The following is a 14113-nucleotide window of genomic DNA, read 5'->3' on the forward strand; positions in this document are numbered from 1 at the left end:
ATGGCATTGGGCAGGATCAACAGAATAAACGGGGCTCCTCATAAGGGGTCTGAGGAGGGGGATTGGCCATGGAACCCCAAGCTTAGGAATTGAATTCCTGGTTGGAATCCTCACCCTGGTCAGCCAGCAAGATCTTGCAAGCTTTGCTTGCACCACAAGGTTCAACACTATAGGCACATGCCTCCACATTTGGTGGGAATGCTCCAAAATTCAACATTTTTGGACATCAGTCTTACAAGAAATCTGCAAAATAACAAAACAGGTATTAGAAGCAACCCTAGAACTGATCCTATTAAATATCTTCCAAGAGAACAATGCACACTCAGAATACAAAGAACTCATAAGACACTTTCCAATGATAAGTATTTTGGCACTGTTGGGTTGGCTTCAATGTTCATGAGTTTGGGAATAGACAACGATACCCCTTTTTGAGGAGTGAGGTTATTACCCCTCTACTACTATCCATACTAGGTTGCTCAACCATTGCTACTGTGTCCTTTCTTCTGGCAAATCAAGATAATAAGGTGACAGCAAAAACTGCAATTTTTTTAGCAGGGGCAATTGGAATAAGATATTTTATTTGATTATTGATGTATACCTCCAGAACCTATTTTTTATAGTTAAGTATTTATCCCTGTCTTCAGTATATTCCATTTTATTTTATTGCTATGGCTAGTGGCTGATGCAAATAAAGAGTCTTCTGATTCTACCATACTCTTTATCAATGAGCTTATTTGAAAACAAGGTAGAGAAAAATAACTAATGAGGATTGGGACCATATTGTGTGGGCTGAATGGAAAGCCAGTAGTCCTGTTTCAAACTAATTAAGGATGAGCAGTGGGAACAAGAACAAATTCCCACACAGCATGTCCTCTGGCGATTATGCTGAGAGGTCCTACACAACATTGTAATGATACAGCTCTCATTCATATATTTCAGGGATTTGATTTCTAGGTAATACCAAAGCAAGTATAAAACGAGCAGTTCTATCTACGCATCTTGATTTGGAAGGCTTTAGAAATGACATCTATCATCTTCACAGGTAAAGTTACTTGGGCTATGTTGACTAACCTGATAAAATCTCAGTTATACAGATTTTATTTTCATTTTCTGTTCACAAAAGTTGTATGGCTGGCAGACCTTGCTACATGTTGTCTCCTGCATGTTTCCTGTGACTGTTAAGAGACCAACAGATAAAGCAGATCTCATTAAACGTGGACTGAAATTAATTAGGAAGGCAGTATTTTCATGAGGCTTTGCAGCCAAATTTTCAAACTCAGCTCAGATAAAACATTTAAGTTTCAAGTTTAAGAGACCTGTCATATTAGTTGGGCATTGAGGCCAGTGGGTTAATGCAATATCTCTGCTTTCTTTCTGCGAAAGGGAAGGGATAGTTCGGTTGGTAGAGAATGAGATTCTTAATCTGAGGGTTGCTGGTTTAAGCCATATTGCAGGGGATTGGACTAGATGATCACTGTGGTCTCTTCCAACTCCAAAATTATCTGGTTCTATGTATTTGCAGCTTAAACATTGCAGGCATGTTCCTTTTTTATTCGCCACAGCAGCCTAACAAAATGAATGGGAAGACACCCTTTCAGTAGGAAGAATAGCACAATTCTTCCCAGCTTTAAATTTCTGTTTACTCAAGTGGCAGAGATGATGACATTAAAGTAAAAAGAATGAGAAAAAAGAAACATGAAACATGAAACTACATGGAAGCCTAATATTTGATGGATTTAGGAAGGCTAGATGGAACTGTCCCTTTGCTGTAGTAGCGTGCTACAAGGGCTGATTAAGGATGCTCTAAAAGATCAACGTTTTGTGAGCAAAACATATGGGTGATGTGGAGAAACTTGTGACACTAGTCAGAATTAGACTAGCGAATCTGTCAATTTCAGTTTCTCTTAGTGCCTCATTTTTCCAGTCACTAATTCTGTTTTCCCCGTTTCCACAGCAGTTTGCAAAGTTTTATTTTTTAAAAAAAAAATAACTGTGGGGAAATACATATCAATTTTTGATGGTATTTTGCCTAATCAGGAAAAAATATAGAAACCAAAAACTTCCATTTATCATTCTAAGCTGCTTGGGGAAAGTGGTTACTATGCTTGCAAAAAGCACCCACTCCTGTCAAAAAATATAGCCATTAAAAAAAATTCCTAGTTAGTGAATGGGCAGAATGAATTAGGCTAAGACAGTGCCACACTTTTCTAACCATTCTGTCTGTGCAAGCATTATAGCTTGTCAGATGAAATGACCACCCCCCTCTTTCCTCTGTGTACTATTCTGCCGGTTACCCTTGAGTCAATTTCTGGGGTGTTGGGGGAAGGAGAGGGCAGAAAGCCCTGTTGTAAAACTCTAAGTCTGTGTCTTCCTCTGACAAGGCTGGTGAGGTGAATCCTGCCTTTAATTTCTAATCTCAAATGGCATCTCGGAGAAAAGCAGGTGAGTTTGCAGTGGGAAAGTGGAGAGCAGAGATAGGGTTCAACACCCCCTCTTGCCTTTCATTTGAAATTGCTCCCTACCCTGCCGTTTTGTGCCAGTCTTTGGCACAACCTGCATTCTTAGGTCATAAGTCTGTCCTGTACTGACTTGCGGTTGCATAACATTGAAACCTCAGCTCGGAGTTTGCAATATTATGCACATGTATTTGGGCTTTAAATCTACTGATGTCAGAGTAGCTAATGCATCAGTAAAACAAGATAACATGGGATTGCAACTTTCCACCTTCTTTTAAAATATGGGAAAACTCTGCCCATGCTATATATTTTATTAATTATGATGAGAGGTCCTAAAATGTGAACAGTGAAAATAAGGAATGAGTGACAAACCTACATTTGTGCTAGGTCAAAATATTATCTTCTACAGAAAATAGCATATGATAAAATAAAGATGACTACCACTGCATCACATCTGAGGTTGCCCACATGAATGGCACATTGTGTATTATGAGTGAAATGACCATGGCTTCCATTGGTTTGGTTCAGAAATAAACTAGACACACACACGCACAAAGAAATGGGGGAAAGGAGACTGAACATTTATGTGCCAATCTGTTTTTTGCTCCCTGACCCTCAATTGGTAACAAGAACTGTCCCGGTCATTTGCTGTTAGTAGGCTGTGGAGAAGAATCTGAACATCCACAGAGGACCCTTGAGACAAGAGCAAGTGAAGAATTCCTGGTTGCTCACCTCTTCTGTGAGGTAAGAACTTTGAGTTCCTAAAGCTCATTTCTGGGGTGAACTTGCCAGGGTGGGAGCGGGTTAAGCAGTTCCTTGTTATTCCTCCACTTAAATATGTAGCCTCCAAAACAGCCTTTGATTAAAAGAGAGAGGAAGGGTGAAGAGAATATTACTTTACATGTTGCTATGTGTTACACCTAGAGAAAAGGTTAAGCAGCTCCATGTCACCCTAGTCATAAGCATGTGGCCTCATAAAACTACTGCTGTTTGGAACAAAATGTTAAAGATGATTTGCTATTCTGTGTCATATCGAGTATGGAAGTAATTCTCTTTCATCATTGTTCTCAAATGAGAGCACACCTTTCTTAAATGGAAGAGGGAAACTTCACAATTATTGAATTTAGGATTCATGGATAATTGGAATATGCACTTAATTCCTCCCATTGTGCTTCAAATCATGGAACGTGATATTTTAAAAGATTGTCATGGTTTCTGATCCCTTCTGCAATTTTCATACAAGTCATCACTTGATTGTGCATTAATTAGCCCCAGTGCTGGTAAAGATAGTCATAACTAGGGGTAGATGAGAATTTGGTTTGGATTTTAATGAGAAACCACCCAGTTTGCACTTTTCAAACCAATATGATAACCCAAATCTTTCAACCAAATCTACACTTCAATGAATTTTGTGATGCAGTTCTATGTAAAAAAATGCATATATTGTGGAAAGGGTCACAAAAATGAATACATTACTGGAAATAACACAGAGAACTGAATTAGGTGAAATCACTTGCCAATATGTATATATTAATTGAAACTTCATGCAAAAATGTGTTTAGTGAAAGAAATTCACACTAAAATCCTGACATATTTTCATGAGAATTTTAAAGAATAAATAAATAAAATTACTTGTTTTTTATTTCCTTTCTGCTTTTCCTCCTAGGGAAACTACGGGATTAATGATAGAGTACCCAAATCAAACCATGGTGACTGAATTCATCTTCGTAGGCTTTATGGAACATCCTGAGCTGTGGGCCCTTCTCTTCGTGCTGTTCCTCTTGATCTACATTGTCACAGTGTCAGGAAATCTTGGCATCATCATATTAGCCAGCCTTGATGCAAACCTGCACACTCCCATGTACTTTTTCCTTAGCAACCTTTCCTTGGTTGACGTTGGCTATTCCACTACTATCGCTCCCAGGTTGCTGATGACCTTTCTGGAGAGCAATAATGCTATTGCATTCACAGAGTGTACCGTGCAATTCTTCTTTTTCTGTCTGTTTGTCACAGTTGAAGCTTGCCTTCTAGCTATTATGGCTTATGATCGCTTCACTGCAATTTGCAACCCATTACTCTATTTTGTTGCCATGTCTAAAAAGCTCTGCATAGTCTTAGTAACAGGTGCATATATTTGTGGATTTGTGAATTCAGCTGTTCAGGCTTCGTTGATATTTAGCCTTTCTTTCTGCAGCTCAAATGTTATCAATCACTTCTTTTGTGACATCCCTCCCATCCTAAAACTTTCCTGTTCAAGCACAGAAGTGGCTAACACTGTGCATTTCATCTTTTCTACTGCAATAGTCATGACCACTTTGTTGATTATCCTCATCTCCTATATCTACATCATTTTTGCCATCCTGCGGATTCGCTCTGCTCAGGGCAGACACAAAGCTTTTTCCACCTGTGCCTCCCACCTCACGTCTGTCACAATCTTCTATGGGACCATTATCTTTATGTATCTGAGGCCCAATTCCAGTGTCTCAATGGATGAAGATAAAATTGTTTCAGTGTTCTATACTCTTGTGATACCCATGCTAAATCCATTGATCTACAGTCTGAGAAATAAAGATGTGAAGGATGCTTTCATAAGGATGAGAGGGAAGATTTCATTAAGATCTCATTAAATTAATTCAGTTATTCTTCAAGATGAGTTTGAGTTTCCAATAGATAATAACCAAGAAAGTGTGTATTTGTTCTATCTCTCTGTGTGTGTGTCCTGGTGTGTTGCTTTTTTTGACCATTCCACACTTAATAGTCAGGAGGTGGCATTAATAGTACATAGCATGGTTGGCTGGCATCTGTGGGTCTTGGGGGAGAATGGATGAGTTTGTCCTCACGGGTGAAGTCAAACCATTGGAGAGTTACATTGGGCGGTTGGACACTGGGGGAACCTTGATATTGGGTAGAGGGCATCTTGTAGCCTCTGCCTGCCCCTCCTTGGTTAAGGGTATTTTGTTAAAGGGATCCAGTGGGTGGGGTGGCCTATGACTGATGCCCAGACAGTGACCAAGGTCATATCACACCTCTAACAGGGACCTGCCAGGGGGATCTGCTATTTGATGTAGGTCATAGGCCCACTCCCCATGGTGGTCTACCATTAGATGGATTCCCAGCAGATGGGCTGGAGTGATTTAAACTAGCTTCACCCAATGTTTATGGTCTTTCCTTCTTTGGTCACAACTGTAGATACATGATCTGTCTCCAGACATAAGTTGAAATCTCCTTTCTTGTAACTTAAATCCATTGGTTTGGGTCCTAGCCCCCAGAAAAGGACAAAACAATCTTGCTTCACATTCCACGTGACAGCTCTTTATTTATTTGAAGATGACTATCGTATCACCTCCCAGTCTTCTCTTTTCCAGGTTAAAAACACCCAGCTCCCTTAACCATTCCTAATAAGGCTTGGTTTCCGGACCTTTTATCATCTTGGTTGCCCTCCTCTGCACACATTCTGGGGATCACGTAAAACCCCCAAAAGTGGCATGTCTGGGAATTTCCAGAGGTATGTCAACCCTACTATTAACTCATGTTCACCAGGGCCTTTTAAACTTCAGATTAGCAGCCGATCCATTTTATTCTACTGTGTTTTAGTTTGGGTTGCCTAGTTTTTATACTAATTTTATTTGGTCCCTCTGTTGGTTTTAACTGATTACTAAAATTGAGTGCTAACCATGATTTCAGTAGTTTGAACTGTTTTCATTGTCTTTTAACAATTTTATGATTCTCTGCAAACCATGACGGCTTTGATTTATATTTCAAAAGTGAAGTATAAATTTTTGAATAAATGAAATAAGTATATTTTTAAAAAATAATTAAAAGAAGGTATCATTGAGCAGGAAATAAAGCACTCCCTCCCAGCTCAAGCATTCCACCATTTATATCTGTGAGTATTGTGATGGTGACCTGATGGCCAAACCAATCAAAACCTCCAGAGGGAAAACCCCTCTAAGTGCAGAAATTAACTACAAACACAAATCCTGAAACCCATAAGGGAACCCAACCCCTGCCCGTGAGAAATGAAGATGTGGCAGTAGTACCACCTACCCACTTTACCTGGTCACACCCTGAAGGCAAATAAATAGGTTTCCCTTGCGTGACTCCAGCCCAGGGTCCCAGAGCTCCTAGCAGATGAGGCAAGTTGGTCTCATAGGTGTTCCCTATCCAGCTCCAGGGCCCCAGAGTCCCAAGATTCAACTTCAGGGGCATCCCCTCACCCAAAAGGTGCCTAAGGAGATCACCTAGGTTAAAGCTTCTTCCTACACCTAACCATCCAAAGTGACTTAATCAACATATTTATATGCCACAAGAGCGGAGGGCAACCTATAGACTTCAGGAGCAAGGCTTCAACACCTCCCAAATGCAATGCGTCAGGAAGATTTGGGACATGGCAAAGCAGGACAGAGTCTCAAAGATGTGGTCTTCCAAACCCACATTCCCATCACGTTCACCTCCCAGAATCTCTCAGTGACATCTATGCTGGCTTGGTCATGACCACAGAATGGAAAACGACAGGATCCCCAAGGACATGCTGCAAAGGGAGCTGGCTTCTGGCACCAAGCCAATTGGCAGACCAACTCTGTGTTGTGAAAGATGTCTGTAAACAGGACGGGAAGGCTGGCAACATTAACTCTGTTGTGTGGGAATCCCTTGCAGGTGGCCATAGTGCCTGGAGACAGTCAGGTTGTGTATTCACAGCAGTGACGAGAGGAGGAAGGATTGCTGGATGGAGTGCAGAAAGAAGGAACGCCATGGTGCATCTTTAGCAGCAAAACCAGATGCCTTCATCTGCCCCAGAACCAGCAAAACATGCCTCGCCTGTATCAGTCTCTACAGCCAAAGCAGGTGCTGTAAATCTCCAGCACTTTGACTTCACCCATGAAGGCACACTCATCCATTGTTTCCCAGGGCCGACAGAAGACAGCCAATCATGCTGTGGAATACTAATGCCACCTACTGACAACTCAGAGAGGAATAGGCAAAAAAAAAAAAAAAAAAAAGCAACCCACTAGGACAGTGGTGGCAAACCTATGGCACATGTGCCAGAGTGGGCACATGGAGCCCTCTCTGTGGGAACATGCACCATCGCCCCAGCATTGCCATTCGAGGTTTACATCTGCCCCCCATGCCATTGCAGGGTGGAAATGCTCCCTAGAGCACTCTCTGCCCGCAGCAGCGTTGGGGGAAGTAGAATTCCCACCAAGCAGCTGGTTTCTGGCCGCCATGCCGCTGTGGGTGTGAAACTGTGTAGGAAAAGGAAAAGGTGCACGTGATTGGTTGCTCCGTCAAGGTTTTTTGTTGATTGCTCCCTGACGGCGAACGTTGAGACTATCGGTTGCTTCTGCTTCCTTCTTGCATGTGAGTGTTTTTCTGAACCCTCCCCCCCCAAAAAAAGCTTCAACAACTCAACAACTCTAAATATGTGGGTTTTGGGTTGCAGTTTGGGCACTCGATCTCTAAAAGGTTTGCCACCACTGCAGTAGGACAATTACACATGCACACACAAATGAAACAAATACACATTTTATGTCTTGGTTAATATGTATTGGAAACTGAAACTCATCTTGAAAAGGAAATGTATTAATTTAATGAAATCTTCCCTATCATCCTTAGGAAAGCATCCTTCACATCTTTATTTCTCAGACTGTAAATCAATGGATTTAGCATGGGGATCACAAGAGTATAGAACACTGAAACAATTTTATCTTCATCTGTTGAGACACTGGAATTGGGCCTCATATACATAAAGATGATGGTCCCATAGAAGATTGTGACAGATGTGAGGTGGGAGGCACAAGTGGAAAAGGCTTTGTGTCTGCCCTGGGCAGAGCGAATCCGCAGGATGGCAAAAATAATGTAGATATAGGAGATGAGGATGATCAACAAAGTGGTCACGACTATCACAGTACATAAGATAAAGTGTACAGTGTTAGTCACTTCTGTGCTTGAACAAGAAAGTTTCAGGATGGGAGGGATGTCACAAAAGAAGTGACTGATAACATTTGAGCTGCAGAAGGACAGGCTAAATATCAACGGAGCCTGAACAGCTGAATTCAGAAATCCACAAATATATGCACCTGTTACTAAGGCTATACAGAGCTTTTTAGACATGGCAGCACAATAGAGTAATGGGTTGCAAATGGCAGTGAAGCGATCATAAGCCATAATAGCTAGAAGGCAAGTTTCAACTGTACCAAACATACAGAAAAAGAAGAATTGCACGGTACACTCTGTGAATGGAATAGTGCTATTCTTTTGTAGGAAGGTCATCAGCAATCTAGGAGCGATAGTAGTGGAATAGCCAACGTCAACCAAGGATAGGTTGCTGAGGAAAAAGTACATTGGGGTATGAAGGTTTGCATCAAGAGCAGCTAGGATGATGATGCCAAGATTTCCTGAGACTGTGACAATGTAGATCAAGATAAATGCCAGGAAGAGAATGGTCCACAACTCTGGATGGTCCATGAAGCCCAGAAGGATGAATTCAGTCACAATGCTGTGATTCGTGTATTCCATTATTTACCCCAAAGTTTCCCTAGGAGGAAGGAAATGAAATTGTGAAACAAGTACCGTATATATTTTTAATCCTCATGAAAATTTCCTAGCAGTTTAGTGCAAATTTCTTCTAATAAGCACATTTTTCTATGCTGTTTAACTAATACAAATTTTTTTGAAGTGATTTTCCCTAATGTAATCCAGTTTTGAAGGTTATTTTCACCAATATATGCATTTTTGTACCTAATGTTCTTTTTAGAAGGTGGCATAAGAAAATACAGGGAAGTCCACATTTCTAAGCTTAGCTGAATTTTGGTCTGCATATTGGATCAAGAAGTACAAATCAAGTCATTTCCACTAAAATGCAAACAAAATTAATTTTAACCTCCATCGCTAGTGGACCTCAAAAATCCACACTAAAATCTGGGACCGATTCTTCCTATCACCTCCCATGACCTTAAGTCCAGTGGGAGAATTCAGTATCACCTTCCTGGCAGGCCAAAGTCCTTGAGGCGGGTAGGCTAATGAAAGGCATTGTCTAGTAAGGAAGTGTCACCCTTGGAATGTCCTATGGACTTAGAGTTACATGAGGACCACATTTGTCACAGTCCTGAATGTCACAGTCCTGACATTCTTTACTCCCTGTATACATAAAGAGTGTATGCATGATAGTATGTCATAGTGATTCAGTCTCCTGTTGGCTGGTATCATGAATGAAATGTTTAATGATAATTGGAACAATGAATACTCCTGGCTGGAATAGTCTGTCTCCGGTGACATCTGTTTTTGCAAAATATATTTAAAGGGAAAATACTGGAACTTTCTCTGTCAGTGTTTTTAACAACTGGAAGACTGCACTGGATATTAAAACAGGATTCTCCAAGTACTGCACTTCAACTAAAGCACTCCTACCCAGCCTCTGCTTTAAACTGAAACACACACAACATTTATTCCTCAAAGTCAGTGTTTAAGATGGGAATTGTAGTCCACCAAAATAACAATGGCAAGGACCTCTTTTCACACCAAAAGCAGACATTTCAACTTTCTACATTACACAACAACACAATTTATTACCCCTCAAAATACCACTGGGCTAGTTGAAGCCGCCTTTGTGAATCAATATAGCTCTATCTTCAGTCCTGGTTTTAGTCTGAAAAGCTCATCCATTTTTCTTAAACATACTCCCCCTTCCACCACTACTTTCTTTCACTCCAGCATTTTCTTATTCAGCCTCTGATGCAGCCTCCCCCCCTCCCATCCACTTCTTCTTGAAATGACCCCTTTGGTCTCCACTTGAAATGAAAATAAATAAGAAATGCCTTTTCCAGTGCAGACTCTCCAGCCTCCAGTCCTGTCTCTCAGCACTCCATGCTCCACATGGCATCCAGGAGATGCTGTAGGTGGTGAAGGCAGCAGTCCTAGGTTCCTACCACTCTAGTTCTCCAATGCACTCTCCTTATTTACAGCCCTGCATCTCATGCCAGGTGTGCATGAACACTCAAAGAACCCTCTTCCTCCTCTTGTGACCAGCCCAGTTCTTTTCCTTCATCTGCTCTCGCCCTGGAGACTGAGGTCAACTGGGAGGGAAAGATGCAAACCCCCCTGGAGAGTCTATGCAATATTTTGCAGAAATGGGAGTTAATTGGGAGAGGAGAGGAGAGGAGAGGAGAGGAGAGGAGAGGAGAGGAGACTCCCCAGAGAGTCTATGCAGCTTTGGAGCTGGCTCCAGCTGGGATGAAGCTTGCTAGCTCCCTCTTCAACCTTCTTAGTAATATCTGAGCAGGATAGTAACAAGATGAGATTGTAATATTGCTCTATGCTGTCAGTGGCAAAGAAACACAATTCTGTGCATTGATTGTGCTCTACTTCAGAGGCTTTCAATATGTATCTCATATCCAGAAGCCTAATTGGTTGGGATGCAAGACAGGGCCTTTTCCAATGTGGCACCCAGGTTGTAGCATTAACTCTCCAGAGAGAAACACCTGACTCCCACCTTTTAAACTTCAGATTAGCAGCCAATCCATTTTATTCTACTGTTTTTTAGTCTGGGTTGCCTAGTTTTTATACTATTTTTTTTGGTCCCTCTGTTGGTTTGAACTGATTACTAAAATTGAGTGCTAACCATCACTTTAGTACCTTTGACAATATTTCTTGGAGTTTTATGAAGAAGAATTTGCAGGGGATGGGGGTTGGTCAAGGTTTTGAAAATGGTATAGGTGCAATTTATTCAGAACAAAAGCCTAAATTAATTGTGAACAATGTAGTGACGGAAGAATTTAAGATAGAGAAAGGAACACGACAAGGTTGCCCAGTCTCTCCATTGCTTTTTATATCGGTCCTGGAGGTTCTTTTAAACATGATTAGAAGGGACCAAACGGTTAAAGGTATACAAGTTGGAGCTAAACAGTACAAACTGAAAGCATTTGCTGATGATTTGATATTGACATTACAGGAGCCAGAATCCAGTACCAAAAGAGTACTGGAACTGATCCAAGAATTTGGACAAGTAGCAGGATTTAAGTTGAATAAGATGAAAACTAAGGTTTTAGAGAAAAAATTAACAGTGACGGAGAGAGAAAGGTTTCAAAAGGAGACAGGACTAACACTGGTTAAGAAAGTGAAATACCTAGGGGTCAACATGACTGCTAAGAATGTGAATTTATTTAAGGATAACTATGAAAAATGTTGGATGGAAGTGAAAAAGGATTTAGAAATATGGTCAAACCTGAAGCTATCATTGCTAGGCCAAATTGCTGCGATAAAAATGAATGTATTGCCAAGGATGCTGTTTTTGTTTCAAACATTGCAAATTTTGGATAAAATGGAGTGTTTCAAGAAGTGGCAGAGAGATATCTCTAGATTTGTCTGGCAGGGCAAGAAGCCTCGAATAAAATTCAAGATATTAACTGATGCTAAAGAAAGAGGTGGATTTGCCCTGCCAGACTTAAAGCTTTATTATGAATCAGCCACTTTTTGCTGGCTGAGAGAATGGATGCTTCTTGAGAACACTGATGTGCTGGATCTAGAAGGCTTTAACAATGTTTTTGGGTGGCATGCATATTTGTGGTATGATAAGGTCAAAGCACATAAAGCATTTAAAAACCATATTGTCAGAAAAGCACTGTTTAATGTTTGGATAAGATATAAGGACTTGCTTGAAAATAAAACCCCAAGGTGGTTGTCACCAATGGAAGCGAAGGCTCAGAAAAAGCTCAAAATGGAGGCCAAATGGCTGAAATATTGGGAAATTTTGGAACAAGAGGGAGACAGATTAAAACTGCAGAGTTTTGAAAAATTAAAAAATAGAGTGCGAGATTGGCTTCATTATTACCAGATAATGGAGGCATATAACTTGGACAAAAAAATTGGCTTCCAGGTGGAAAAATCAAAATTGGAAACAGAACTGCTAGATCCTAAAATTAAGAACTTGTCAAGAATGTATAACTTGCTGTTGAAATGGAATACTCAGGATGAAATGGTGAAATCTGCTATGATTAAATGGGCACAAGATGTTGGACACAATATTATGATGGCTGACTGGGAACAGTTATGGACCACAGGTATGAAGTTCACGGCATGTAATGCCTTAAGAGAGAATATAATGAAAATGATCTACAGGTGGTACATGACACCAGTCAAGTTTGCAAAAATCTACCATTTGCCCGATAATAAATGTTGGAAATGTAAAGAGACTGAAGGTACATTCTTTCACCTTTGGTGGACATGCCCAAGGATTAAGACTTTCTGGGAGATGATCTATAATGAAATGAAAAAGGTACTTAAATATACCTTTTTGAAGAAACCAGAGGCCTTTCTCCTGGGCATGGTCGGCCAATTGGTGTTAAAGAAGGATAGAACTTTCTTTATGTATGCTACAACAGCAGCAAGAATACTTATTGCAAAGTACTGGAAGATACAAGATCTACCCACCCGGGAAGAATGGCAGATGAAGGTGATGGACTACATGGAACTGGCGGAAATGACTGGCAGAATCCGAGACCAGGGAGAAGAGTTGGTGGAGGAAGATTGGAAGAAATTTAAAGACTATTTACAGAAACATTGTAAAATTAATGAATGTAAGAAGGATGTTGGAATGATGTTATGTGGCTTTAGCAGAAATGATACAAAGGATTTGGGAAAAACTGACTGTTAATTGGAGAAAGGAGGGAAAGTAAAGCTACATTATACTAAGATAAATTACAGGACTAAAATTTGAAAAGATGGAAAGGATTTGCTGAAATAGATAATCGAACTAGAATACAAAAAAGGGAGGTGTGAGGAGGTCAAGGAAATAAGCTAATGAAAGATAAGTAATGGGAAGATTTGTTGTATTTTTCTTTGTTGTTTTTTTGTTTGTTTAATGGACTTTATTTTTCTGTTTTTTCTTTTTTTTGTATCTCATCCTTTTTTCTTTACTTATTGTGATGTGTTGTATTGTTTTTTGTTTAAAATGATGTTTTTTACTTTTTCTTTTTGTAACCCTTAAAACTTTAATAAATATTATTTTTAAAAAAACCAACCCCCCCCCCCATCATTTTAGTAGTCTGAACTGTTTTCATTGTCTTTTAACAATGTTATAGTTCTCTGCAAACCATGATGGCTTGGATTTATATTTAAAATGTGAAGTATAAATTTTTAAATAAATAAAAGAAGGTAACATTGAGCAGAAAATAAAGCAAGCCAACTGGAAGACTAGCTCTGCATTACAAAAGATTCCTGCAAACGTGACATGAATGCTAGCAACATTAACCCCATCATGTGGGGATTCCTGGCAGACAACCACAGTGCCTAGAGATAGTCAGATCATGTATCCACAGCAGTGACCAAAGGAGGAAAGACCACTGGGAGGACCACAGAAATAAGAAATGTCATGGTGCATCTGTAGCAGCAAAGTAGATGCCTTCATCCGCCACAGATGCAACTAAACATGTCTCTCTTGTATCAGTCTCTAAAGCCACAGCAGGTGGTGTAATTGCGTGCCAGGACCCATGGACACACAGCTCCCTAGGGGTGAATAAATAGACAGGCAACAGTATATACGATTTGTGGATCAAATAGGCCACCACTTTTATTAGTTACAGATGTGAGTGGTTTTTCATAAACATTGGGTGAAGCCAATTAAAATCACTCCAGCCCATCTGCTGGGAATAAATCTAATGATA

General features: G+C 40.3%; 2 protein-coding genes across 2 annotated transcripts; one reads left to right on the forward strand and one right to left on the reverse strand.

The window, feature by feature from the left end:
- Positions 1–4155: 4155 nt before the first annotated feature.
- LOC310744664 (olfactory receptor 5AR1-like) lies at positions 4156–5083 on the forward strand (the record flags this gene model as incomplete). The annotated part of the gene is made up of 1 exon (XM_083576309.1): positions 4156–5083. Exon 1 carries the CDS (start codon positions 4163–4165, stop codon positions 5081–5083), a length of 921 nt encoding a protein of 306 aa, XP_083432435.1. The 5' UTR covers positions 4156–4162.
- Positions 5084–8036: 2953 nt separating this feature from the next.
- Positions 8037–8972, reverse strand: LOC310742928 (olfactory receptor 5AR1-like; the record flags this gene model as incomplete). Its single annotated transcript, XM_083572785.1, has 1 exon — positions 8037–8972. The coding sequence occupies one exon, from the start codon at positions 8970–8972 to the stop codon at positions 8037–8039; it is 936 nt and encodes a 311-aa protein (XP_083428911.1).
- Positions 8973–14113: the final 5141 nt, after the last annotated feature.

This window comes from Podarcis filfolensis, assembly GCF_964270895.1.
Source record: "Podarcis filfolensis genome assembly, chromosome: 1".
NCBI lineage: Eukaryota > Metazoa > Chordata > Lepidosauria > Squamata > Lacertidae > Podarcis > Podarcis filfolensis.